The 27,805-nt window shown below is 51.5% G+C and overlaps 1 protein-coding gene across 1 annotated transcript in view; it reads left to right on the top strand.

Moving 5' to 3' along the window:
• RAD50 (RAD50 double strand break repair protein) overlaps positions 1-27,805 on the top strand; it is a 186,442-nt gene that overhangs the window by 34,524 nt on the left and 124,113 nt on the right. The window contains exon 3 of the mRNA XM_045576654.1: positions 6,006-6,044. Coding sequence (XP_045432610.1) covers positions 6,006-6,044 — 39 coding nt within the window. The remainder of the gene's footprint in view (positions 1-6,005; positions 6,045-27,805) is intronic.

Below are 27,805 nucleotides of genomic sequence, written 5' to 3'. Positions count from 1 at the left end.
GCCTTTACTTCTCAAGGTGTTTTCAGAGTCACGTTCGTGTGTGCCAGAATGGAATCAGCCTGGGAGACAGGTAACAAAGGACCCTAGCTCACTGTGAAATGAAGCAGAAAGTGCATGCTGCAGAGAGAAGCAGACGCGAAGCCCTTTCACCGGAACGGGGCTGCGGGTTCCAGAAGAGGCCTCCGTGGGTGCTTGGGCTGAACTCTGAAAGGTGGTTGAGATGACAGCAGGCAGAAGAGGCCTTCAAAGGGTGGCCCAGGCTCAGGCAATGGCATAGCCAGGCGATTCTCCAGCCTTGGTGCATGTCTGTGTCACCTGGTGAGGACGCAGGTGGCTCCCTCCCCCTCTACATTCCCCCTCCCCCCCCCGTCCCCCCCGCCCCAGGGCCTCTGCCCGGCTCAGTGGGCCTGGGGTAGGGCCTGAGAATTTACATTTCTAACAAATCCCAGGTGGTGCTACCCTGCTGATCTGGGGACCAGCCGTTGAGAGCCACTGGCTTAAGCCAGTGCCAGCTGGTCCAGGCCGTGGCATCTCATCTGAGCCATTGTGTAAGATAAGAGAAGTGCAAGGTGGGATCGGGGTAGACAGAGAGAGTGGGCCATGGCCTGGAGGCCTTTGGCTTCTGCCTGGGGGTGTACACCTAAACTGGTCTCTGGGTGCCTCACTCCAGGGTTTGGGCACCCTCAGCCTGAAGCGTAAGGCTATACCGAAGTGCTGGTGAGTTTGGTCTGGTACAGACGAGCCCAGCACGCAGCACACCTGCAGAGGAAGACACGGTTTCCCCCGATGGACAGGAAGGATGGAAGAAAGGCCTTATTTGAACAGGACATCAGGGTGATTGTAGCCGTAAGACTCGTGCGCACTGCGGGGATGGCAGGGGAAGAAGACTCCTGATGGACTGTTCAGGCAAAAGCAGCAGTTTCACTCCCAATAAAGAGACAATTGCTCTGAATTCTTCTGTCTAGCGGCCAGAGCCCTCCGATTCCCAAGGACAAGGATGTTATACCACACGCCCAGTCCATTCCTGTCGCCAGGGAGACACCTCGGTCCAGGAGATTTCCCCCAATGGTCTCAGTTTGGCTAAGGAAGGGAGTTTGTCCCTGGGTGTGCTTTGAGAGGAAGGCACACTGTGAAGGCCGCAGGCATAGAGTCCCACCTCTCCCCAGGCCCAGCCTGGTCAGGACACTGGCCCTTTCCCTCATGACACAGACACAAAAGGCAGATGCCATCTCCATCCTGCAGACTGGCTTAGGTACCCTTACTAAGTACCTATTCTTTACAAAATAACCTGCTGGGCGGGGCAGAGACGCAGCTGAATCAGCCACGGGCCTACCCTCCAGAAACCTGCAAGTCAGGACGGAGGAGGGTAGACAGAGGCCATTCTTGGTCGTCCTCTGCAGCCCTGGCTTAGGTCTAGCTGCCTCCTCTGCCTCACTCGGCAATGCGGGCGGCTAGAGGCTCTCACTCAGCAGGATCTTGGGGTGACCGATGAGGGAGCCAGGATGCATGTGGTCTGGCGAAGAGCCTTCCTGTCCCACAGTCCCAAGCAGGCACCCTCAGCCCACTCCGTCCGCTGCTGGGACCCTGACCATCCTACTCCGGGATGAAGAAACCCACATCCGCTCGCTGGCTGGGCTCCACCTTGGTAGAGGGAGCCAGGGCCCTGCGTTTGCATCAGCCTGACCCAGACCAGCCAATCACAGGCCTTGGTGGTGGGGGCCACGCCCGCTGCATGCATGATGGTCCTCAGAAGATGACATGGGCTCAGGAGACTGCTGGTCTCTTGGAGTTCTGGAGTTCTTAATTTTTACAATATCCTGTTATACATAATTTTTTAATTTTATTTATTGATTGAGGTATTACATATGTGTTCTTATCCCTCTCTTGTCCCCACACCCCCCTCTGCCTGCCTTCTCTTAGGGACATGGGAACTGGCTTACTCCTCCCACCCCCCACCCCCACCCCCACGGACATATTTGCAAGAAAATCACCTAGAAGAGAGCCGGGGAGAAGAAATCAGAACCAGGTTTAGACTTTGCTCTGCCACGCCTCATCTGTGGACTTAGGGCAAGGTGCCCAGCCTTTCTGTTTCCACATCCGTAGAACGGAGATGAGGACCGTGCTTGCTTCATGTGCTAGTGTTGTTCAGAGGCACAGGGGTAGTAGACAAAATTCCTGCCTTTTAACTGCCCTGAAGCCCGGCAGGGGCGCTGGACAAGCGCGCACACAGTGTGACGTGTACCGTATCAGAGGCGTGTTTGGGTGCAGTAGTGAGAAGGGTGGCGGCAAACTGACCGTCTAACAGGGGGAAACTGCAGAGCTTCCTGCCCGGGCAGTGGGGCCTGTGCAAGGCGAACACAACTCTTCAGAGCTTTGGGCTCTGCTGTTGTTAAGTATTTTACTCGTGTTTTATTTAGTCCTCACAGCAAGCCCGTGAGATAAGTGTTATCATCCGCATTGTACAGATGAGCAAACTAAGGTTCAGAAAGGGCCATGCATTGACCTGGCATGGTATTTATTGAGCACCTACTATGTGCTAAGTGTTGCAGATATAACAGTATACAAAACAGACCCAAGTCCCTCCCTCATGGAGCTCACAGTCCGTGAAGTCCCTTGCCCAAGATGAGCCTGGAATGTTCCAGAGTTGAGATTCAAACCCAACTCTGGTGGCCTCAGGGGCTTATGCTTTTCCCACCTTACTTCAGAATTCACTGCCCCTCAGACTTAGCTCCCCTGTCGGGGGGGAGGGGGCGCATAGGCTGTCTCAGAATTCAGGGGTGGGGCTGGGTCAGGGATAGGAGAGGAGCTGCTACTTCTGTACCAGTAAAGCCCTGTGTTTCCCCATAGCGGAGCCCCAAAGGAAGGCTGAGTGCCCGCCTCTCAGACGTTTTCCCCTGGGAGGGGTGGAGGGCGGAGCTTCCCCAAGGGGATTTCAAGGGAGGAGAGGGAGTGACCCTCTTCCTGGCCGAGGTGGGGAATCCCTTTGGATTTCACTGGGTTTAGAGGAGGGGCCTACTGTTTTTCTTCTGCTCAATCCCCCTCGGGAGGAAAACAGGACCAGGGTAAATCAAAGGACTGGCTCAGCCTCTGCTTCCGAGTGACCTCAGGGCGCAGAACACCACACAGCCATGGAAAGCCACCGCACACCAGAGAAAGTTAGATGACTCGAGAAGACTGCTCAACACAGTTTAGTCAAAATTTGTGACTAAGATAATAGACACAAATCACAATGTACAACAGGATCGTGTTTTTAAACAATCTATAATAATAAAAACGTAATATTCGAATTAGACCAGACTTCCTTCCGGACAAAGCCGGGGCCGCGAGGGAAGCCCGGGCCCCGGGTGCCAGAGGGAAGCCAGTGCCGGCAGCCGGGGGAAGGAAGGCCTGCCTACCCTTGCACGAATTTCGGACATCAGGCCTCTATTATGTTTATACGTGTACATAGAGAGCGTCTAGAAGGGTGCATAGCAAATGTGGACAGTAGTGTTCTCTGGGCAGCGGAACTGTCAGTAACTTGTTTTCTTCGGTTTTCAATATTTTGCAGTTCTTGCAGTGAGCATGTTTTTTTTTGTTTGTTTTTTTCAATCATTGAGAGAAAAAATCCCAGTAATGTATTTTCGAGTCAGAAGAGGGAGAGAATGACATCTTTTGGCTTCGTACTTAGATGACCCCGGGCCCCATCCAGCCTGGGGAGATTCGAAAGCCCCAGAATATAGGGGAGAATTAGCTGGGCATTGCCTCCAGGTCTTGTCTTACTGTCATCTCCCAGATCACATAACCTGGCTGAAAGTGGCCCCTCCCACATATTTCCTCCCTCTTCCAACCCCATGTTATTGTCTTCATTGCACGTGTCTGCAGCTGAAGTGACCAGCCTACTCCTCTGTTTCCTTGGTGATTATTTGTCTCCTCCACAGAAGGTAAGCTCAGGAGAGCAGCGCCCTGAGGTCTTACTCCCTCTGACTTGCCATCTGGAGCAGGGCCCCGAGTGGTTTGTAAGGAACGGAGCAGCCCCCATGAGGGCATTGATCCTGAGGCTCCACGTGACAATGGGAGCCTGGGAATAACTTCGTGGGAGTCTAGACATAGGCACGTAGCCAGCTCCTGGGGCCAGAAGGGCATGGAGCTTTGCTACCTGCAGCACCTGCTCCAGTTAGGTAACAATGGCTGCTATTTACAGGTGTTGTGGAAGTGCCAGCTTTGTGATTTACATTTTACAACTGGAGTGGAGGGAAGATAGAAGCCATGTATCTTATCACCCATCTCCCCTTTGCTTCTGGCGTCTGCTCTGCAGCGGCCAGCCCCCTCTGTCCTCCAGCTCACCACTTCCAGCTCCTCTCTGTGAACCCGTTCCAATCAGGTTCTCATCCCAACCATTCATTCCACTGAGCCTGCCCTTGACCAGATTCACCTGTGACTCCAAGATGCTAAGTCCAATTATTAACGCTGTCTTTGTGTGACCTGACCTATCACGTGGATTGCTCCGTCCTCCGTGAAGCCTTTTCTCCTGTTGTACTTGTTGCTCTTTCTTGGTCTCCCTGGCTGAGCTATTGAATGGGGCTCAGTCCTTGGACAGCTTTTCTGATGACAGTCACGCCCTTGGTGACATCCTACGGTAAAAAGTTACCTTCTGAGCACTTAAAAACCTTCATTTCCACCCTGGACCCCTCCTCTGAACTCAGGACGCAAATATCTGCCTGCCTTTGGGCCTCTCCACTTGAACATCAAAAAGGCATCTCATCCTTAACACGTCTTAAACTAAGTTCCCTGTCTTCCCCCAAACCTGCTCCACCCCAGGCGTCTGCACTTCAGTGACAGCAACTCCATCCTCCCGTTCCCACGGGCCAAACACCTCCTGGACTCCTTTATTTCACACGTCCTGTTGGCTCTACTTTCTGGAATCTGACCCTCTCCTAGTACCTCCATGCGACCTCTCAGGTCCAAGCCGCCATCACCTCTTGCCAGGATTTCTGCCTGTGTCCTACCTATCGTCCCAGTTTATTCTCTAATAGGGTCCAGGTCACTTGTTAAAATGTGAGTCACATCATGTCGCTTCTCTGTGTCAGACTTCCCAGTGGCACCCATCTGAGTCAAAGCTCAAGTTTATCCGGGGCCTCCTTTTGATTCTCTGCACACTCTGGCACCTCTCACCACCTCTCTGATCTCCTTCCTTCCCCTTTACTCACTCACAACTCTCTGGCTACACCACTCTCACCTCTGAGCATTTGCACATCCTGTTCCCTCCATCTAGAACGGCTCATTCTCAATAATTCTCAGGGTTTGCCTCCTAATTTCTTTGAGGTCTTTATTCATAATCCACTTTCTCAGGTGTCTGGGCTTCCCTGGCCACACTATTTAGAATGTCGGCACCTCCGCCTACCTCCCGCTCCAACGCTCCCTTCCCGCCCTCTCTCGCTTCATTTTTCCTCCAGAGCACTCACCTCTTCAGACTGCTCTGTAGTTTATTTACGTACGTATTTGGTTGTTGGTCTCTCCTAACAGACTGCAAGCTCCATGAGGGCAGAAGGTTTTGTCTTGTTTTATCTACTGCTGTACCCCCAGAACCCCAGGACAGTTCTGGGGGTACAGCAGTAGATATCTACTGAGGTACAGCAGTAGATGCCAGGCATAGAGTGGGTGCTCAGTAGATATCTGATACGTGGCCATACGAATAAAAAATGTATGAAACAGCCACTTACTGTTTATACGAGGCCTGAGACAAGATGGTAAGACAAGATGGCTCCTGCCAGTGTGGGAACGTTCACAGGCTACTGAGAAGGAAATGCCCAAGAAGAGAGGACCGCTGTATGGAAGTCCCGGTGCCTGTGTCTGCTCTGGGCCACCGTGCAGCCAGCTCAGACCTCAGTGGCTTCTGGACTCGCCACAGAGACGCATGCATCACTCCGTTTCCATCCAGGCTTGCTTTGCCCAAAGGCCCACCCATTGTTCTGCCTCAGTCATTTACTCTTCCCTCCTTTTTTTTTTTGTTGTTGTTGTTTGTCCAGATGCCAGTTTGCAGCCTATTGGAGGAAAACGGCACCAAGGTAAGAGAACAATGAGACTGTGTATAGTTCGGGACTTCTCAACTTTCAAAGCCTTGGGAGGGATTCGGGGAAGACCGGAGTGCTGAAGTGCTGGCAACTGGATCAGTGAAGGTCCGGGGGACTTGTGTTGACTTCCCGAATAGAGTGTGGGCACCGGGGACAGGAGGACAGCTCCTGTGGAGGGTGAATCAGCAGGGGTGGCTGTGAGGTTGGGAAAGCGGAAGGACAGTGCCTCCCTTGGGAGATCATGACAATTTCCACTAAACCAGGTATGGGCCCCAGCCTGGTCCTCCTGCTCTGCCTCCCTCAGGCCTCACTCCTCACTCGCTCTCTCTGGAGGGTCTGCCCTGCCTGCTGAAGTCAGGACAGGCCTGGGCAGTGTGTGTGAGTGTGAGTGTGAGTGTGTGAGTGAGTGTGTGTGTGTGTGTGTGTGTGTGTGTGTGTGTGTTTAAGCATCTTGGTTTGGTTCTAGATCTAGAGGAATATGCTAGGATGTTTCCAGTTTAGAGATTTTGTCAGTCTGTTAGATCACAGTCCAAAGTTCAAAAACTGAAAGTACTCAGCAAGTAATGGATGTGAGGGCATGTGCCGGTGTGATTGGAAAATGGCAGCTTTAAAAATGTGTGTAGCCTTTGACCAAGCAATTTTGTTTTCTGGAATTGACCTTGGAAAACAATCACATTTGTGCAAATGTGTGTGTACAAAGATATTTATAACTGCATTGTTTGTGATAAGGGAAAAAAAAAAAAAGGAAACATCAGAAAGCCCAACAAAAAGGAATGGGTCATTTAAAATCTGGCACATTGCCTGGCTGTGTGACACAGTTGGTTGAGGTCATCCTGTGCACCAAAAGGACCCTGGTTCGATTCCCAGTCAGGGCACATGCCCAGGTTGCAGGTTCAATCTCCAGTCAGGGTGCATATGGGAGGCACCCTATCAATGTTTCTCTCTCTCTCTCTCTCTCTCTCTCTCCCTCTCTCAGTCTCTCTCTCTCTCTCTCTCTCTCTCCCTCTCTCAGTCTCTCTCTCTCTCTTTCCCACACACACACTATAAAAATCAATAAAAAACACTTAAAACTTAAAACAAAAAATTCTGGCACATCCACAAAAGGGCATGTCATGCAGCAGGATGATCTAGGTATATATTTATTGACAAGAAGGATGTTTGCATATATTGCTAAGTAAAAAAATAAAAATAAATGGGCCGAAACTGGTTTGGCTCGGTGGATAGAGCGTCGGCCTGCAGACTGAAGGATGCCAGGTTCGATTCCAGTCAAGGGCATGTATGTACCTTGATTCCAGGCACATCCCCAGGGCGGGGTTTGCAGAAGGCAGCTGATCTATGTGTCTCTCTCATCGATGTTTCTAAGTATCCCTCTCTCTTCCTCTCGGTAAAAAAAAATCAATAAAATATATTTAATATATATATATATATATTTAAACATAAATAAATAAAACGGGAGAAGCGTATGAAACATATCAGGAAAGTAGCCCTGGCCTCCGCCTGGAGCGTGGCAGTCCAGAGCAGGCTCTTGAGCAGCACGGGCCTCGGGCCAGTGATTGCTGCTCCCCCTGAGCCGCAGCTTCTTGCCTGGAAAAGGGCACAGCACCTGCCTCACAGAGCCCTGGGGCTTTGGCGGGATTCGTGAGGCTTCGACAGGGTCTGGGCACGCGCTGAGCGCTCTGCAGTGGGACGCCCAGGTGAACCTTGTTCTCAGTGTATTTACCTGTGTATACACCTGGACTCATTCTGGGAATCTATACACAAATAGTGGTTGTCAGAGTTATGGGTGATTTTCCAAATTTTCTTATTTTCCTACAAGGAATACTTATTACTTATATAATGGTGATGTAATAAAAAAGGAAGTAGCAATTGAAAAGGTTAAATAAATAAAAATGAAAAACTGCAGTGCTTTTGGCAGGCAGGCCAGCTGACAGCCCCCGGGGCAGAGCGCGGGGCGACTGAGGTAGTGGCGGGAGGAGGGGACTAGGAAAGGCGGTGGGGAAGGAAAAGAACGAAAAACAGGGTCGGGCCTGAGGGCTGGTGCCTACCTGGTGCACCTCAGAGGTAAGACTCAAGGCCCTGCAAGCAAGTGACTCACTTTTGCCCCTCGTGGGGGAGCCCCCGGTAGGAGATACGGTGACTCAAGGCCCACCTGCCCGGTCAGAGGACACTGAGCGTGTGCAGTCACCTTTCGCCGCGGTGACAACCTGCCTCCAGCAGGTCCTGGGAGGGGCCCTGAGGCTCCAGCCCTGGGCTGGGCTCCTCACCCACCGTTAGAAACCCAGCTTCTTGCCCATGTCCAGAGTTGTTTTGGGGAGCAAAATTACGCATGTTCAGAGACTGAGATTATCTTGACTGTTTAACACAGGTCCACTGAGGGAACTACACAGACCAATAGCATACAGGTTAATGTCTCTTAACAAACCAATAAAAATAACACACTCCGCAGCAATGATGGGTTGATTGCTCCCTCGTTCCAGGCAAGGGGAGATAAAAGGGGAAAAGTCTGAGTTTAATTGAGGTGTTCCTTCCAGGCGTCTTCAAACTACGGCCCTCGGGCCACATGCGGCCCGCAGAGGAGTCTGATCCGGCCCGCCAGGTTTTTTGGGCAGTGAGCGCAGCCGAGGTGTTACAGTAGGAATTAGTAGTTCATATAGTCCGGCCCTCCAGCTCTCTGAGGGACCGTGATCTGGCCCCCACTTTAAAAAGTTTGAGGACCCCTGCAAGTTATGCTCAGCCGACTGAGCCGGCATCCAGCTGCCAGGGGGAGAAGTGGAAGTCCCTCGGTGCTAGAGCCTGTTGCCAGGGGAGGATGGCACCAGTGTGCAGGGCAAGGCCATCTCCTTCCTGTGCTGCTGCCAGAAAGAGCCACCTTTACAGAGCGAGGTGCCTGTGCCCCAAGGGTCCTCAGAGAGGTTTTTAAGTCAGCAGAGCATCGCCTTGCCCGGACTGAAACTCAGATATTCCTCTCAAACGCGCAGCATTTATCATCTGAATGTCCACCTGCCAGAGCAATTCTTCCATGTGTTCTATGGATGAGCCCCAGGCAGGGCTTCTGAGCAGCTGAGCTACTGAGTGCTTATCAGTGATAACAGACAAGGACATCCTGACACAACTGACTTCATTCTTACATCAAAACCACTTCACTCCTAAAAGCAACTCTTTTGGGCCTTTGCCATAAACAGGTGAATTAAAACAACTTCAGCTGAGTCATGAACAAGTGGATTTGAAACTGTAGGAAACAATACACACCCTAAAAGGATGCTTAGCTCCTCTCTTCGCTGGCAGCCTGGTCTCCCGTACCCAACAGCAAGGTCGTCCAAGCATATACAGCCTGCTGACAGAGAGAGCTAGGGCCCACCCAAGGGCTGCTGTGTGGACTCCTATCCCCACCCCCACCCCATCCCACCCACTACTGGTCAGTAACGTCAGGAGAAACTCTTACACGTTAACAAGGTTTATGCCTGACTATGACAATTGATCGAGCACTCTTGAGGCATGGATCATCCAAATAAGTGAATTTTCAAAATAAATAAATTTAATTACATCACATTCCAATTCTTGTTGTGTTTTAACTAATTTCTATTTTATCAAATGTATTAAAATAATTCATGCATATGGTTTAAATACCAATGATGCAGAAAGCCCTGGCTGGTGTGCTCAGTGGTTAGAGTGTTGACCTGTGTCGACATCTGGTAAACCTTCTGTGTTCACACAGAAGGATCAAGGGCTCGATTCCCAGTCAAGGGTATGTACCTGGGTTGCAGGAGTGGGAGGCAACCAATCTATGTATCTCTCTCACATCGATGTTTCTCTCTCTCTTTTTCTCCCTCTCTCTCTCTTTCTTCCTCCCTCCTTCCCTCCATTCTTTCTAAAAATTAAAGAAAAAAAATCCTCCTGTGAATATTAACAAAAAAAGTAGTGCAGAGAGGCTCATAATTAAAATCCTACATTAAAATCCTACGTTAAAATCCTTTTTTAGTCCTACATTCTCTAGCAGTAGCCTCTTTCCACCCTCTTATTAGTTTCTGTTTCTGTTTATATTATTTCTTGGTTTACCAGATGTAGACATCTGTTGACTCCTCGTAGATGAAATGCACCTTCCTACAGAACTCCTCCAGTCTCTACTCCACAGCCTTCCCATAGGACTGTAACATGAGTTTTGGTTAAACCAGTAGTGAATGTACATAGTTAATAGTATGTTATGTGTGCTTGTGTTCTGGAAAAAATGTTCTGTTCTTTGATAATTCTCTATTTTATCTGTTGGACCTACCAGACTAACCTTCAAATTTTGGAAAAACATTTTTTCTCTTATTTACCCTCCCTTTGCCTTTTGGGTTTATTTCTTTGGGAAATCTTACTTGACATTATCCTCCAGCCTTCTGTTGGTTGTTTGTTTGTTTTTTGTTTTTTAATTTTTGCTGTCTTATTTGTTTTATTAAAGAATAATTCTTTTTTCAAAATATATTTTTTATTGATTTTAGAGAGGAAAGGAGAGGAAAAAGAGAGGTAGAAACATCAATGATGAGAATCATTGATCGGCTGCCTCCTGCACGCCCCACACTGGGGAACAAACTACAACCTGAGCATGTGCCCTGACCGGGAATGGAACTGTGACTCCCGGTTCATAGGTCGACACTCAACCACTGAGCCAGGCTGCTTTCTTATTTTTAATATACAATGCTCATTCTTGTTTTCTAACTGTTCCTTTTTCATAATATTACATTCTTATTATATGGACATACTATTTCCCTCTTATCCCTCTGAAGATATTATTTATTTCTTCTTTAACCCTTGTTTTGTTTTAATAGTTTTCTGTTCTCTATGTTGTCTTTGTTTCCACTTGTCTTTTTCTCTCTCACTTTCTCTCTCTCTCTCTCTCTCTCTCTCTCTCTCTCTCTCTCTCTCTCTCTCTCTCTCTCTCTCTCTCAACTTTCCTCAAACGGCAAATATCCTGGCTCGCTGTTGATATTTATGAAAGAAGCAATAAAAAGCTGAATTAAACTGTGTTTGGGGAAAACTTATCAGCTGGGGCTTCCCTGTAGGAAGCAGGCCAGTCTTTTCATTAACAAACCTTAAATGTCAGACTCTGTTCTCTAGAGCACTACTGATATTTGAGGCCAAATAGTTCCTTTGAGTCAGGGGCTCTTGTGCGTTACATAATGTTTAGCAGCATCACCAGATGCCAGTAGCCACGCCCCTCCCAGAACTGTGATCATCGATCATCAGGACCATCTATAACTTTTGCCAAATGTCCTCTGGGGGCGACGGTGCGTGTGTGTGTGTGTGTGTGTGTGTGTGTGTGTGTGGCAAATCTGCGCATTGAGAACTACTATTCTGGAGTCATTCAGGTTCTCAAGAGAAGCTTCTAACTCCTTGTTCCACTTAGTGGTTGCTGCATGGCCAACAACCCCAGAACCCAGGAGCATAAACAGCCATTTCCTTGGGCTGCAAGTCAGGGATTTGGGAAAGGCACCAGCCCTCCTCTGCTCCACAATGTCTGGGGGCCCAGGCCGGGAGGGCGGGAGTGGCTGTGGGGGGCCCAGCTGGCCGAGGTAGGACTGTCGGGGCTGAAGGATCCACCTCCAAGATGCTTCTTCACGTGGCAGGGAGCTGGAAGGCTGGGTGTGGTGGGCAGAAAGAAGGCACATGGCCGCTCTGGCACACAGCCTGGCAGTTGGACCTTCTGTGTGGCAGCTCAGGGCTCAGGGTGAACGTCGCAGCTGGCAGTGCATGGATGGCAAGGCCTGCTGTGGCCTGGCCTGGGAAGCCACATAGCAGCGCTTCCACTGCAGTCACAAGCCTGCCCAGCCTCAGAGAGGGAGGCAGAGACCCACCTTTCCAATGGAAGAAATGTCCCAAAACATGTGTGGCTGTGTGTTTTAAGCTCACCATACTCTAGCACAGGGGGACCTATGCCTGGGCAGGAAGGGGTATGAAGAGGGGGGATATTTTCATGTTCAAACTTCACCCTCATCCTCCTGTTTCATCCTTGTGTTCATCCTCCCCTTCTGCCTGAGTATCCCGCTCACTGTCCTCAGTCTCCCGCTGTGTGGGGTGGAGTATGGGGTGGGACCTGGGAGGATTCCAACCACTTTTCCTGGTTCCTTTCCCCACCCCCGCCCATACCAGACCCCTCCACCATAATAGCTGGTCTCCCCAAGCTCTGAGCTCTGCCAGGGGCCTGGAGTGAAGTGACTGCCTCAGGCCCATAAGAGACTAGCTTCCTCCACGTCAGCCATCATTCCCCATCTGCTTCCCAGCGTTTATTGAACTCTCTCACCCACTGGTGTCTCCTTGGCCATTCTCTTTGCTCTGGAGGTTTGTACCATTCCATTTCTTGACTGGCATGTAAAGGCACGTCAGGAGAGAAGGGCCATCGGGGCATGTGAGTAGCCTGCCCTGTTTGCCCGGAAGCCCTGTTGTCCTTCCTTTGGGTGGAGATATTTCTGAATCGTGAACCTCCCCTGTTAAAGCTCTGTGAAGAGGTACAGTGACCAGGTTTAATTAAAAAAAAAAAAAAATTCAGAGTCATCTTTATGAACACACATGTTTGCCTTGGCATTAGTAAGCTAAGTAGAGCTGTTTGTCCCTCCATGATGGGGACCCCGGTCACTGTGATAAAATTCCTTAAACCTTCTCACGTGGGCATCTCTGTGTCTGGCAGCCCCTTGTCCTGTTTATTTGTGGCCAGGGTGCCGCACCACAGCACGTTAACGGCTGCATTACTCCCTTCAATGGTTAAACCAGATGACTGTGCCGGGATCCCCCCACTGCCCCGCCCCGCCCACTTTCTACCCTCTCCACACCTCCCAGCATTTGGCCTTGTGGACTGTGGCACCTCATGCTTCCAGCCGGGTGTGGTTCGTGGAAGACACTGCAGGAGATTTCAGAGGAATATTGGGGTGCTTTGTTCCCCAGCTCCCTCCCCTGCCAGGCCCCAGGTCAGCAGGGTCTCACCCTAAAGCCAGCAGCCTCTGCCACAGCTCTCTGTGGGCTCTAGTGACCACTTCTTACCTCCCTCAGGCCCCGCTGCCCTCTGTGCTGGCTCCCCCCTTGTCTCTAATCCTGCTCACCCCTGTTCCCAGGCCTTCCTCTGTCACCTGTGGGGTGTGCATCTGTTTTCTGCTGGGCCTCTGGCCGCACTGAAACCTTTTCTGATTTGCATCTAAAACGACAATAGTCCCCGAGTGAGGCTGAGAGCTTCTCCTACGAGTCCTTTGCAGGAGCTCTGAGACATTTCTGGGGCTACTCCGGATGGGGATGAGGGATGGGATGGTGCTTTAAGTTCACTTCCTAGTTTTTAACTGTCCAATATAATAAAGAGCTAATATGCAGTTAGACCAGAAGGCGGGGTGACCTTTTGGAGCAGCCTTCCAGAACGACCTTCTGGAATGACCAGTGGGTGGGGCATTGAGGCTGTGAGGGCTGAGCCCCTTGCACAAATTTCATGCACTGGGCCTTTAGTAATACATAACAGAGGGTAATGGACTAGTTACTTCTCTGTATGGGAAATATTACTTACTAGAGTGTTTTTAAAAATATATATTTTATTGATTTTTTTACAGAGAGGAAGGGAGAGAAATAGATAGTTAGAAACATCAATGATGAGAGAGTCATCGATCAGCTGCCTCTTACAAGCTCCCTACTGGGGATGTGCCCACAACCAAGGTGCATGCCCTTGACCGGAATCAAACCCGGGACCCTTCAGTCCGCAGGCTGACGCTCTATCCACTGAGCCAAACCGGTTTCGGCACTGGAGTGTTTTGAGAAGGAAAAGAAGCGTGTAAGTAATAGGAAACCAGGAGAGAGAATTCATGATGACTTTTAGAAAACATGTAACAGACTGGAAAATGTCAGCAGTTTTAATTATCCTCCCAGATAACAGATCCTTACTGGGTCTGAAGGTAAAGTGGGGTTTGGGAGACATCCAGGCTGTGTCTAGGTGGGACCCCCCCCCCCACCCCTACGTGTGACAGTAGTTGTCTCTCAGGTCGGTCCTACCAGCCAGGCCTATGTACTTCCAGGTCAGCAGCTTCTTTGATGCTTTTGCTCTGAGGAGCATCATGTGCCCGTCTGTCCACTGGGATGAGGATAACTGGCGCCCAGAGCACACCTCACCCCGGTGGGGGGGCCTCCGGAGCCACCGTCCTGCGGCCTCCTCTGAGCTCAGCCTGCGTGCTCCCTGCACACCTGCCCCTACCATAAGGTGTCCAGTCGTCCCACTTTTGGCAGGACAGTCCCGGTTTTTAACTATTTGTCCCGCGTCCCGCGACGTTTTAAAAAAGTCCCAATTTTTGGAAAGACGCCACGGGACTCGGGACAAATTGTTAAAAATCGAGCCCAAACTGGTTTGGCTCAGTGGATAGAGCGTCGGCCTGCAGACTAAAAGGTCCCAGGTTCAATTCCGGTCAAGGGCATGTACCTTGGTTGCGGGCACATCCCCAGTGTGGGTGTGCAGGAGGCAGCTGATCGATGATTCTCTCTCATCGATGTTTCTGACTCTATCCCTCTCTCTTCCTCTCTGTAAAAAAAACAATGTAAAAAAATTGTTAAAAATCGGGACTGTCCCGCCAAAAGCGTCTGGTCACCTTACCCTACCGGCCTCCGTGCTGTTGAATTTGTGTACCCCTCTGAAGCACACGTTGTAAACCTCTAGGGAAAAAGTAGAATCAAGATTTCTTTCTAGCCACACGTTTCCTGAAGCACAGAAAGGAAATATTTCATAAATGCTTCTTAAAACAGACAACAGGAAGGGGCCGTGCCACCCTGGCTGGCAGGGGCTGCCATTGTAATATTTCACAGACAAGGGAAGTGCCGTCCCCTCCAGGGCAGCCCTAGCCCAGCCCTCAGGGCCCGGCCTCCCTGGCCCACAGCAGATCAACCCTCCCGGGCAGGGGGGAAGGCCTGGGGGCCACCCCATTTCACAGGGAGGAGGCTGAAGCCAGGGAAGTGGAGGCTGGCAACTTGGGTGGAGAGGCCTCTTATACCACTACCACCTGCCTCGCTTCCTGATTCCTGACCCTTTAATTTCCAGGGATGTGTGTGTGTGTGTGTGTGTGTGTGGTTTTATTTTTAAAAAAAATTTTTTTAATTTCAGAGAGGAAGGAAGAGGGAGAGAGAAAGAAACATCAATGATGAAAAGAACCATTGATCAGCTGCCTCCTGCATGACCCCACTGGGGATCGAACCGGCAACCCAGGCATGTGCCCTGACCGGGAATTGAACCGTGACCTCCTGGTTCATAGGTCGAAGCTCAACCACCGAGCCACGCCAGCCGGACTGTGTGTGTTTTTAATTTGGGGAACGGAGGCCGGGCAGTTGGAGACGGTGTGTTAGTTTTTAATGCGTGATGGCTTCCCTCAAGGGATGCAGCCTTTATCAGATTAGCTTGTCTTCTTCCAGCCCACCACTTTCTGAGCCCTGCGAGGCCCCGCTGCGTCCCTCCCAGCGGAGGTGCAGGAGACCCAGGCCCGTCCTGTTCCCTCTTGTCCTGCAGACGCGATGCCGGGAGGCGGACACGCGATGCCAGAGGAGCCCGCCCGCAGCTTGGGGGGTGGGGGGGGTCCGGAGCGCTGGGGGAAGCTTCTGCGGGAAGCCTCTCCCAGGGCCCCGCCCACAGCAGGAAGGTCACAGGTCACGGACGCTGTGCTTCTGGGAGGATGGGTGGGGCCCAGTGGGCAGGACACCTGTGTCGTGTGTAAACCCGTGTCCTGTCTTGTCCTGTCCAAGCTGCCTGTAGCTTGACCGGACTATGCCAGAGCGTGGCCATTGCTCAGGTGGCTGCCGCTAACCACACGGAGAGAAGGATACTCTCAGCCCGGGCACTTGGGCCAAAACCAATGCGGTCCGCAGCAAGCGTTCCAGTTCCTCATCTGCACCCAGAGGCCAGGGCGTTTGGGCCTCACACGGAGCCCAGGGTTGGCTATCACCCACAAACACAGACAGCCTGGGCGGGTCCCGCACCCACCCCGCCCCCGCCAGGTGTCAGAGCCTCCGCGGTGCCCTGGCCCTCGGAGCAGCGCCTGGGCAGGCCAGCTGCCACCTCTCTGCAAATGACCCCGGAGCAGCTGCGCTGAGTGAGCCGCGTCCCGGGGCAGGCGGGGTGGGGCGGAGCCCCCCTCGTTCCCATTAGACACCAAACTGATGCTGCCACCGGCTTTCAGCAGACACCGTCGGGGAAGCAACACGCACCTGCAGCGTGCTACGGCGTTTCCCCTTCCCCTGCAGGAGGCTTGCTCACAGCAGCAAAGGCGGACCTCTTACCCCATCCCCACCACCCCCATACCTCATTCTACCCAGCTGGGGGTGCCTTCCTCAGAACCACTGCAGGTGAGTGCATCTGCTCTGCCCAAAAGCTTCCACCAGCGGCTCTCAATCCCGGCTGCACATCACAATCACTAGGATATTAAAAAATACTAGTGCATGGGCCGATCCTCACCCCGCAGATACTAACTGAATTGATCTGAGTTTTTTTAAGTTTTCATTGAAGGATAACATACATTAAAAGGAAAAAAAAAAGAAGAAGAAAAACACAAATCCTAAGTGTGAAGATCCATGAATTTTCACAGAGTGAACTTACTTCAAGCAATCAGCAACCAGATCAAGAAACAGAACATCACCAGAATCTGCTTGTGCTCTAGAGCAGTGTTTCCCAACCTCCTCTCATGATGAGAATCACCTGGTGGAGTTGTTAAAACACAGATTCCCGGATCCCAACTAAGAAGTGCTAAACTAGAATTTTTGGGAACATATAGGTAAAATTGCATACCTAACTTAGTGCTCTGTATATAAAATCTGTCTTAGAGCACTAGTTAAGTATACAATTTTACCTATATGTTCCCAAAAATTCTAGTTTAGCACTTCTTAGTTGGGATCCGGGAATCTGTGTTTTAACAACTCCACCAGGTGATTCTCATCATGAGAGGAGGTTGGGAAACACTGCTCTAGAGGGTGTTTGCCATGCTCCCTCCTAATAGGGTGTAGCAGGGGTCCTCAAACTTTTTAAAGTGGGGGCCAGATCACGGTCCCTCAGAGAGCTGGAGGGCCGGACTATATGAACTACTAATTCCTACTGTAACACTTCGGCTGCGCTCACTGCCCAAAAAACCTGGCGGGCCGGATCAGACTCCTCTGCGGGCTGCATGTGGCCCGCAGGCCGTAGTTTGAAGACGCCTGATTTCGCCTGCTTTGGAGCTTTCCATTATGTGGAAGGAATCATACAGCATTATATGTGTTTGTGTTTGGCTTCTTCCACTCAACAGTGTGAGAGTCATCCAAGCTGTTGCTTATCCGTGTAGTGGGTTCATTGCCATTGCCATAGTGTGGGCACCCCTATGGACATTCCTCAGTTTACCTGTCCATTCCACTGTTGGTGGGTATTTGGGTGTTTGGGTTGTTGTTTGCAGCCCGGGTTTATTTTGACTCCTGCTGCTCTGAGCGTCCCGATTGTCTGTGGGAGCACAATCGTATGCATTTCTGTTGGATCCGTCCGTAAAAGTGAAATTGCCGGACTAGTATGGATACGAACGCGTTTAGCCTGAGTACCTTATGCCAAATAGTTTGCCAAAGTGACTGTACCGATTTGCACTCCCTCCAGCAATGTATGGCAGCTCTGGCTCCTTCACATCCTTGCCAGCTTTTGCTATTTTCTGTCTTATGTGAGCCCTTCGGGTGGGTGTGTAATGGTATCGCAATGTGGTTTTCATTTGCATTTCCCTGATGACTAACACCATACAGTCGAGCACTTTTTTTCGTGTGTTTATTAGCCATTTGGATCCTCTCTTAGCAAAGTGTCTGTTGAAGTATTTGGACATGAGTATTTTTAAGAAACCCCTTAGGTGGCTGTAATGTGCGTCCAAGGTTGAAAAGCCTTGAACTAAACCACACGTCAGTGTCTGCTGCTCTGTTTCTCGATGTCATGCCCTTGAACTTGGAGTATTCTGGCTCTGAGGAGACCTCATAGACCTCTGGAAAGATAATATTCACACACACACACACACACACACCACACACACACACACACACACACACACACACACACACACACCGGCACACACACCAAGCCTACCAGGAAGAAGCTAGAGATTGGAGCTGGAGTGAGGCAGTGGAGAGTCATTGGGAATGTGGCCTCCACTCCAGAAGGGTCTAGGCAAGGCCCGTGGTGTCCACAGCTGCCACAGACATTTCCTGGCCACAAAAATGACCCCGTGCTGGTCCCCCCAAGCCCCAGGCAATCATGTGGAGGAAGTGGAGGGGCCCCCTGCCAGGGACTTCCCAGTTTCTAGGCCAGTGTGAATGGGACACAGCTCACGTGGGGGCTGTGGTCAGGCCGGGGACAGTGGAGCTGTATTCGGGGCCCGGGCGGGGCTGGAGGAGGCCTCTGTCTGCGGGTGAAAGGGCAGCCAGGGGGCTCTCCCACCAGAGTCCAGGCCTGGCCAGCTCTTGTGTTCCGCTGGGTTTGCGTGCAGGTCCCAGTGGCTGTTTTCCTCACCCGGGATGGTCTCCTCTGTCCTCTGCTCCCCACCTGGGAGCCCTGCTCCGGGATCTTTCCTGCCCACCCCACCCCTACTTGACCCTCTCGGTTCTGAGCTCCTGCGGCCCCCGGAGTGCACACTTCCTTGTCCTAAGTCCCCTTTCTGGCCCCCCTGTGTCTGGGTTTGTCTGTGTTCCCCGTAGTGAGCAAAGTGGCATTTGGTAACTCAGTGACATCCTCCAACTTGGGAAGGAAGATACATTAAAAATACAAACCAGCCGAAACCGGTTTGGCTTAGGCCTTAGTGGCTAGAGCGTCGGCCTGCGCACTGAAAGGTCCCAGGTTCAATTCTGGTCAAGGGCATGTACCTTGGTTGTGGGCACATCCCCAAGTAGGTTTCTCTCTCACCGATGTTTCTACTATAGCTCTCTATCCCTCTCTCTTTCTCTCTGTAAAAAATCAATAAAAAATATATTTAAGTTTTTTAAAAATATATATATATGTATACACACACACACACACACACACACACACACACACGAAACCATACATGAAGTCAGCATTTTCCTTCCCTCGGACTTGAGCTGTGCAGGCATCAAGCAGAGCTGCCCTGTGTGGGCTCTGTGTAGCACGTGTGCCGCCCGCCTGGTGGGCGAGGGGCCTGCGCACTGAGTCGTGGGCCAGGAGCTGCAGGTAGGATGCTGGTGCCTGACTGGGAGCACATACGGGCCCCTCAGGCAGAGGCTGTCAGCACCCGGATGGAGTCCACCACAGGGCAACGGGGTGGCGGTGGAGCGAGCTTGTCAGTGCCCATCCCGTGTGCTCTTTGAAAAGAGCAGGGTCCACCTTCTGTTGACTGAAGTCCTGCCAGCTACGTGACCTGAGAGGAGGGACCAGGAGGCACGTGGGCAAAGTTGACATTTTGGAGACCGGTGAGCACAGCCAACTCTGGGCTCTCGATTGCACCAAGTCCCATGGATTCAGGCCCTCCTGGGAAATGGTGCTGGACATAGACATGATTGCACTTTGGCCCAAAGGGTAGCCAGCACCAACCAGCACCCACAGGCTGTCTGAAGCCCAGGATGACAGCAGGAAGGATACGCTCTCCGTTGGGGTATGAGAGTTCCAGGTGCTCACATCCTTGTCAACAACTGGCATTTCCTGTCTGTTTGTTTCTCATTGGCCATCCTACTCTCACAAAAAGAGAGACCCCTCTCCTTCTACTGAGCCTGCTCCTAGGATCGCCCCTTTCTTCAGGGCCCCCAGCCAGCAACCATGGCCTCCAATTCTCTCAAACCTGGGTCTTCAAACTCCCCTTCCCACTGGCTCCTGTGGTGCAGCCTTGGCCACGCTCTTGTCGCCACTGTCTGTGTAAGCTTCCTCCAGCCCCCGTGCCGTGCTGGGAGAACAGCCGTGCTGTCTGCCTCTCACCGCCGACATTCTGGAAGGAGATATCTCTTTTATTCAGCAAGTGTTCATTCTAGCCTGCCGGTGCTGGGCACGGTGGGATCCTACGGTGAGCAAGATCACTGGCCCTGCCCTCGTGAAGTTTATAAGCAAACAGGGAAGAGAGACATAAACAAACAAATGCTTACATAATGGCAGTTGTAGCCACAGCCCAGTTCCTTTCTGCACTTGCACACCTGCAAACATCTTATATCCCTGAGGCCAGCTCACATGCACCTCACCAGTGCTGCCTTTTCCAACACTGCGCCCACCTCAGGGCGGCCCTCTGGGTGTAACTGTTCCTAACAGAGGCTGAAAGCCGAGGGCAGAGACCAGGCCACGCTCATCTCGGAGCCTCGGGCCTGGCACAGAGCCTGGCACATCAGAGGAGCTCAGTAGATGGATGCAAGTCCTTTCCACTCTCTGAAATCAATAAAAACATATTTTTTAAAAAAAATTATGTAGCCGAAACCGGTTTGGCTCAGTGGATAGTGTGTTGGCCTGCGGACTCAAGGGTCCCAGGTTCGATTCCGGTCAAGGGCATGTACGTTGGTTGCGGGCACATCTCCAGTGGGGGATGTGCAAGAGGCAGCTGATCGATGTTTCTCTCTCATCAATGTTTCTAACTCTCTATCCCTCTCCCTTTCTTTCTATAAAAATTCAATAAAATATGTTTTAAAAATTATGCAGAGAATAAGTACAAAAAGGAGAAGATGGGATAAAGGCCATATTGTCAAGAAACAAAGGACAAAGGATTTGATTCAGACAGAACTGGGTTAAAAAATAAATAGTTTGGTTCAGCCAGAGTTTCTGAGTGTTGAGTGTCGACCCATGAACCAACCAAAAGGTTGCCGGTTTGATTCCCAGGCAGGGTGCATGCCCAGGTTGTGGGCTCCATCCTCAGTTGGGGTGCATGCAGAAGACAGCTGATTGATGTTTCTTCCTCTCCCTCTCCCTTCCTCTCTCTCTAAAATTCAATAAAAACATATTTTTTAAATGTGTTTAAGTAGTTTGGATTAGGGAAGTGCAAGTCAAAACCACAATGAGATACTTCTTCCCACCCTTTAGGATAGCTGTTATCAAAAAACAGAAAATAACAAGTTTTGGCAAGGATGTGAAGAAATTAGACCTTGTGCATGGCTGGTGGGAATATGAAATGATACAGTCACTATGACTATAGTTCCTTAAAAAATACACTTGGGATGATCATATGACCCAGTAATTCTAATTCTGGGTATTGAAAGCAGGGACTCAAAAAGATGCTTGTAGCCCTAACTGATTTGGTTCAGTGGATAGAGTGTTGGCCTGCGAACTGAAAGGTCCAAGCAAGGTTCAAATCTGGTCAAGGGCATATACCTGGGTTGCGGGCACATCCCCAGTAGGAGGTGTGCAGGAGGCAGCTGATCAACGTTTCTCTCTCATCGATGTTTCTAACTATCTCTCTCCCTTCCTCTCTGTAAAAAAAGCAAATCAATAAAATATATATTTTTTAAAAAGATGCGTGTACACCCATTCTCATATCTACATTATTCACAGTAAAAAGGTGGAAACAATCCAAATGTCCCTTGACAGGTGAATGGAATACATACACCCAATGGAATATTATTCAACCTTAAAAAGGAATGGAATTCTGCCACATGCTACCACATGGATGAACCTTGAAAACATTATGCCAAGAAGTGACATAAGCCAGACAACAAAAGGACAAATTATTGTTTGATTCCACTCATGTCAGGTACCTAGAGTAAATCTAATTCGTAGAGACAGAAACTGGAATGATGATTGCCAGAGACTGGCGGTAGCAGGGAGAGGGGAATTAGTTTTAGAAGTTCAGAGTTTATGTTGGGGGATGATCTACTAGTAAAAGTTCTAGAGCTGCATGGTAGTGGTGGCTGCATAACAATACGAGCACAAAACTTGATGCCATTGAATCGCACACCTAAAATTTTTTTAAATGGTAAATTTTATGTTATGCGTATTTTACCATGATAAAAAACAAAAGGTAATTTGTGTGTATTATGGATGTTTTAGAAACTATTGGTAAGCAGAAAGGGAAAAATTGTAAGTCGTTCATTGTCTTACCAGCTAGAAATAGCCACTGTTACAATGTCAAGGTATCTTTCCATTCATTTCCTATTCTCTTAAAAAAAAGAAGTGTGTGTGTCTGTTTGTCTTTGGAGAATACATTGGACCTGTAGGAAGTCTTCCTCACCTCTATCTCTCGACTGTCCCACCAAGGCTGCTTCCTCCCTTTGAGCCATCCAGAGCAAGTCTACCGGGTTCTGGACATCAATCCTTTGGACAACTTCTCTCACCTGATTTCACTCCTCTGCATGCACCTCTAGGGCTGCACGTCTCTGAAAATGCCCATTTCCCCCTTGTGTCTGAAAATGTGGTACCAGCATGGGTCCGGTAATAGTCGGAAGGTATGCAGGGAACAGTGAGTGCCTGTCTCAGATTCCACACATCTGAGACACATCCACGTGGGCACAGGGGTTCTCGTGGACAGTGTGCTCATTGTTGTGTCTCCTCACAACTAAGCCCCTGAGACTGTTGGTCCAGGCTGCACTTGACCCAGGTCCCCGGGCCTTGCCTTGGTGTCTCTTGGAACCGGTGCTGGGCCTCACATTATCCCAGACCGAGACTGATTCTGGCTCCCAGAGCCAGCTCTGCAGCCTGTCAGGAGCCCGTGATCCCAATTGCAGACCCGCCCTCTCCTCTGTGAGGGAGTTTGGAGAGCAGCGAGGAAGGGCCCCACAGCCTCTGACCCCGCGGGACACTGGGAGGACCAGCCGTTTCCTCTCTTCCTCCCCGGAGAAGGGAGCCTCCTCCGTCCCAGGCATCTCTCTGCCCTGCGAGCAGTTAAATCAGCAGGAATGAGCCAAGCTGTCAGATGTGGGAGCTCCCTCCACCGCCATCAGGCCCGGCCCCAGAGCCATGCCACAGCTGTCACACCCTGTGGAGGTGCCCCCTGACCCTCACATTTGGGTCCAACTCTCCCCCCCACCCTCTCTGCCACCTGATCCAGGAGTCAGGGCATGGCCAGCTTAACGGACAGCAAGAGGGGAAGCGAGAGGCCACAGCCACTCAGGTGACTAAAGTTCATGCCTGTCCCCATTGATTAGAAATGGGGCCAGGGGGGCCTTCATGTGCCTCCAAATCCAGCCAAAGACACAGACCCTTCTCTCCTGGCTTTGAGGCCTCCACAGAAGGGTTTATTTAAGGACCTTTATAGCCCAGTCCTGAGATTATCTTTTTATTGCAACTTTGATTAATGATTTATCAAAAACTGATACTAGAAACACTGAAGAACAAATTTGCCCTGGAGATTAGGAAAGGTCTACATCTGCCAGGCATGGTACCTGCCCACCTGCTGCCTCAAAGGTTAGACTAGGACAAAGGTACACACACACACACACACACACACACACAGAGAGAGAAAAAAAAACTGGTATAAATGCCCTTACATTCTTTTATTTTTTATTTTTTAAAATATATTTTATTGAATTTTTACAAGGAGGAAGGGAGAGAGAGAGCTAGAAACAACGACCAGCTGCCTCTTGCACACCCCCCACCGGGGATGTGCCGGCAACCAATGTACATGCCCTTGACCGGAATCAAACCCGGGACCTTTCAGTCCACAGACCGACGCTCTACGGCTGAGCCAAACTGGTTTCGGCCTTACATTCCTTTAGAAATTAGGCTATAGATGATAAAGAAATGAGGCAAGGGAGAAGAGCCAAAGGACCTCTTAGTAGAAATCTTCTTTCTTATTTTGTTCCTAGTAATACCTATGAGGAATTGGCATCTTAAAGGGAAATTTGGAGTGTGGGGAGGAGAGGAGCTGTGTGAAGACTCTTCCTCCTACAGACCTCCATCCCAAAGAAGTGACACGGGAAATGTGCCCGCTGCTGGCAGGGAAGGGGCAAGGGTGCCAGCGGACAAGCACTCACTGTGGGGAGAGCCTTGGAGGGCACTGGGCTGTGCCGGGCTGTTCTGAAGGCCCTGAGGCTGGGACCCGCCGTAGCGGAGCAGGGTCCACAGGTTGCAGGAGAGTCACCTGAGGGCCCAAACCTCCCTCCTCTCCTGCAGGAGATTCTGCCAGTTCCCGCCCTCTGGGAGCCCCAGGGAGCGCGGTGCTGGCCGTAACCCTTCTTTCTTCCTCTCTGCTCTTCCGAGGTGGGAGTGGAGAGCTGGCAGAGAGGCTTCTAGATGGAAACTGGAAAATGAAACTGGAGATCACAGCCTGGAAAGCCCAAGTGCTGGGGTTCCTTTTCCACAGGGAGTCCCCTGAGGGAGAGAGGAGGGGGGGTGGGAGGCATGTTTAGTGAAGGCCATGAGGGTGTGCCCTAAACGGCCTGCCTGCCAGTGGTGCACCGCGGCCTCGCCTCGCTGGCAGCCTGCAAGTGGGGAGGCGCCGGCGGGCAGGGCCCCGGCTGCACCAGCTTCCTCTGAGGCCGCCTGGCTTGCTGTCACCCCTAGAAAGGTTTCCTCTCTGGCAAAAGCTAATGTCACACTTGAGGTTGAAACACTCTTCTCAGCGGTGCTTTAGGAAGGGCCCTGGCTCTCGGTTCATGTGAAAGCGGTTCATGTGAAAACGTTTCTCAGAATTAAGTATTTCATACCAGCAGCTTCTCGCCCTACCAGCTGCCTTCCCTGCACACACACCCCCCCCCCGCACCCCCACCCCCCCCGGGCCTGCCAGGCTGCCTCACATGCACACACAGGACTCTGGCAGGGCTTGGGTTTAGCTGAGGCTCAAAAACAAACAGCTCCAGCCCTCTCTCCTCCTCCGGTCTCCGCAGCACACTCTGAGCCAGCTCACCAGGCAGAGACACGGCAGCCGCCCGCAGAAACCCTCGGGGCAACGTGGAGGCCAGCAGAGAACTTTCATGGAAGCCGTTTCAGAAGGGGCCGGAACGCAGGGGAGAGGACAGTGGGGAAGGCACCGAGAACGGTCCCTACCCCTAACCCCACACCGTCCCTCCTTCTCCAAGGAACGCTGCCCTGACCCCCAGCCCCCATGCGTTCTTCAGACCAGTGTTCTCAACCTTCCTAATGCCGTGACCCTTTAATACAGTTCCTCATATTGTGGTGACCCCGACCATAAAATTATTTTCATAATTGCTACCTCATAACTGTTACTTTGCTTCTGTTAATGAATGGTGATGTAAATATCTGTGTTTTCCGATGGTCTTGGGCTCTGCAGCCGCGGTTCTCGGCCTGTGGGCCACGGCATTAGAAAGGCTGAGAACCGCTGCCGTAGACGAGGACCTTGACAGCGCACTCTCCCAGCGCCCCGTGGTTTTCAGCTGCCTGTGTGATCGCTGGCCTGACCTCCGTCTCCGTCACTGGAACCACCCTGTGAGGCCCGGCTCTGGGTCTGTGTTGTTCCCGCTTGCACACACGTTGGACGCCCTGTAGGCACGAGGGAGTCCTGAAGAGCCCGAGAGGAGGACAGCGCTCCAGCGAGGGTGTTCCTCGGGGTCCAGACCCCACTCCGGGCCCTCCGCCCACCTTCAGTGGAGGATGCTGTGGCAGTGCCCCACCCCTGCTGCCCACGGCCCAGGGGCCCCAGCCGGTGGGATACTTGGACTGTCCTAGTGTGCACGTGTGTGTGTGTGTGTGTGTGTCCGTGTCCTGTGGCACATTCTCTGTGGTCCTGGCTTTGCTCCCCTATCTGACAGATGGGCTCATGTAGCTTCTTCCAGACGGGCCAGGCCACTTAGCTCCCCGGGCTGTCCAGAAAAGAAAGGTCACGTCAGCCTGCGGGCCAGGAGACACGCTGAGGAGTGATAGTCATGTAAAGGACAGGGAAGGATGCTGGTGGGTGGTCCCCCGGGAGTAGATGTGGACAGGGAAAGCAGCCCCGACTTAGTCTTCTCCTCGCTTTCTGACCTGTAAATGGCATTTGTTCTGGTGCGAGCGCCTCAGAAGGCGAGGTAGCAGAGAGAATGGGGCGGAGTTTGGAGGTGGGCTATCTGGGATAAAATCCTAGCTGCTCATTCGCAGGCTATGTGGACTCCGAGACAATGACTGAGTCTCTCGTTGCCTCATTTTTTCTCTCCTGTGACATGGGAACGATTATAGCCGATTCCGTGAGTTGGTTCCTGTTCCTGACATGTGGCGAGGGCTCAGTCATCGTTTATTATTGCCATAACCGGGCTTGTGAGGAGCCAGCAAGATGCCAAGTTGCAGAATCAAACACACCAAACTCGAGGAAAGAGCATTGTTTTGGAAATACCGAAGGCACCGCTTCCCTCCCACATTCAGGGTGAGGGCAACATTTAATTCACTTACTCAGTGTTAAGCTGGAAGATACCCCAAAAGGAGGTGAAAAACTGAAATCGCCCACCGTTTGAGCTGCAGGCTGCACCGAAGCCGTGTGGCTGGTGCAGATGGTGAGGCCTGAGCAGGCCCACTTCCTCCCTGCGTGCGGCAGGTCTTCCTCATACCAGCCTCTTCCCAAGGCTGCAGGAAGTGAGGTCAGGAACACGGGTGTGAGCGGGGAGGCCGGGGCAGGGGTCAGCAGCTGCAGGGTGAGAGCAGAGGTCCTTGCTGGGTCCCGAGGCCGCCTGTGCAAGAACCCTGCCCAGGCCTGCCCAGGCTTCTCTCTCTGGAGGTTGCAAGGTATTGCACAAAAGGCCTGGTCCCAGCTTGCCAAGAGGCAGGCTGGAGAGGAGGACCGAATCTTTTCTCAAAGGAAATGCAGTTGTGGTTTTGAGACGTTCATTTCACAGCTGTGGTTGGCGTTTCCCAGGGTTCTCAGAGGTGAACGCAGGGTCAGCTGGATGTCGCCAAATAAGGCTCACCAGTGACCTTAGCAACAGGCTCGCTGCCCATTGGCTGCCGCTGCTGCCGCCTGCCCATGCCGCCTCCCGGAGACCAGCTCTGAAGCTGGGCAGGAGCTCCACACGTGCAGGACCCAGCTGCGCCCCGTCACAAATCACTGCCGTCTGAGCAGCCAGTGAGGTAGAGAGCTCGGGGCAGAGGTGCAGGGGAGCAGGACTGCCTGGGTGCCCAAGTTTCAAAGTTCATGTGGCCAGTACCCCACTGACCGAGTCCTCTCAGAGCACCAGATCAGCTCCCTTAGCTTGGTGGCCTGGTCCCAGCTTGCCAAGAGGAGCTGCCCTCCTGCTCCCCCAAGTCCTGGCCGTCCACCTCGGAACTCTGTGGTTCCCATTTCATAGTTCTGCTCATTCCTCCTTTGACAGGCACTCTACTAAGAAGCTCCTTCTATACATTATCTCCTTTAACTCTTTCAACAGCCCTGTGGATCAGTTAGCCCATTCTACAGATGAGGAGACTGAGGCCAAAGAAAGGTAACTGGTCTACAGTTATACCAGAAAGTAGGGAAGACACAGTTTACACACGATTTAAACACTGGTGAGGATTAAAAAAAAAAGATCAAATATATATATTTCAAAGAGGAAGGGAGAGAGAGAGAGAAAGATAGAAACATCAATGATGCAAGAGAATCATTGATTGGCTGCCTCCTGCACAGCCCACATTGGGAATTGAGCCCACAACCCGGGCATGGCCCTGATCTCCTGGTTCATAGGCCCACCACTGAGGTCACACAGGCTGGGCCAGATCCCACGCTATTAACTGGATGTAATATAGTGCCAGTTACTCTGTCTCTGTGCCTCAGTGTCTTTGCCTGTAACATGGGGATGTCAATACCTACCTCACAGGTTTGGGGTGAGGATTGCACGGAGTAACTTATGTGCAGGAGCCTAGTGCAAAGTGGCGGTTTGCCCAGCAGCACACCTCAGCGCGGGTGGGCCAGGCGCCTGCTGGGCATGCTCCCCAGGCAGCCTGCATGCTCCTGTCCCAC

The sequence above is a fragment of the Pipistrellus kuhlii genome, unplaced genomic scaffold, assembly GCF_014108245.1.
Source record: "Pipistrellus kuhlii isolate mPipKuh1 unplaced genomic scaffold, mPipKuh1.p scaffold_m20_p_8, whole genome shotgun sequence".
Classification (NCBI taxonomy): domain Eukaryota; kingdom Metazoa; phylum Chordata; class Mammalia; order Chiroptera; family Vespertilionidae; genus Pipistrellus; species Pipistrellus kuhlii.
The sequence above is the reverse complement of the archived record's forward strand: the minus strand, read 5'-3'. Positions and strand labels throughout refer to the sequence as shown.